Source organism: Morone saxatilis, unplaced genomic scaffold (assembly GCF_004916995.1).
Source record: "Morone saxatilis isolate NCDOM2014 unplaced genomic scaffold, NCSU_SB_2.0 Contig17, whole genome shotgun sequence".
Classification (NCBI taxonomy): Eukaryota; Metazoa; Chordata; class Actinopteri; family Moronidae; genus Morone; species Morone saxatilis.
This window is the reverse complement of record NW_023339729.1, coordinates 19491422-19491650: the sequence shown is the minus strand read 5'-3', so window position 1 is coordinate 19491650 and position 229 is coordinate 19491422. Positions and strand designations below refer to the sequence as shown.

Here is a 229-nt window from a genome sequence, read left to right as displayed (position 1 = left end):
GTGTGTGTGTGTGTCCACTCAGGGCTCAAATTCACAGCAGCAGCCTTTTTCATTTTCACGCTGACAGTGACTCTTGTGGCCTACACAGCCACAGCCATGACCATGGCCATCTCAGCTGACCAGAGCGTCGTGGCTCTTGCCAACATCTTCATGACCATCACCTTTGTGTTTATGATGGTGAGAGACGCATCGACACAGGAATAAAAAGTTGTTGTTGTTGTTGTGTCAA

At 48.5% G+C, this 229-nt stretch overlaps 1 protein-coding gene across 1 annotated transcript in view; it reads left to right on the top strand.

Moving 5' to 3' along the window:
* Nucleotides 1-229, top strand: part of abcg2d (ATP-binding cassette, sub-family G (WHITE), member 2d) — a 10634-nt gene that overhangs the window by 8518 nt on the left and 1887 nt on the right. Inside the window, exon 12 of the mRNA XM_035660583.1 lies at nucleotides 23-177. Coding sequence (XP_035516476.1) covers nucleotides 23-177 — 155 coding nt within the window. The remainder of the gene's footprint in view (nucleotides 1-22; nucleotides 178-229) is intronic.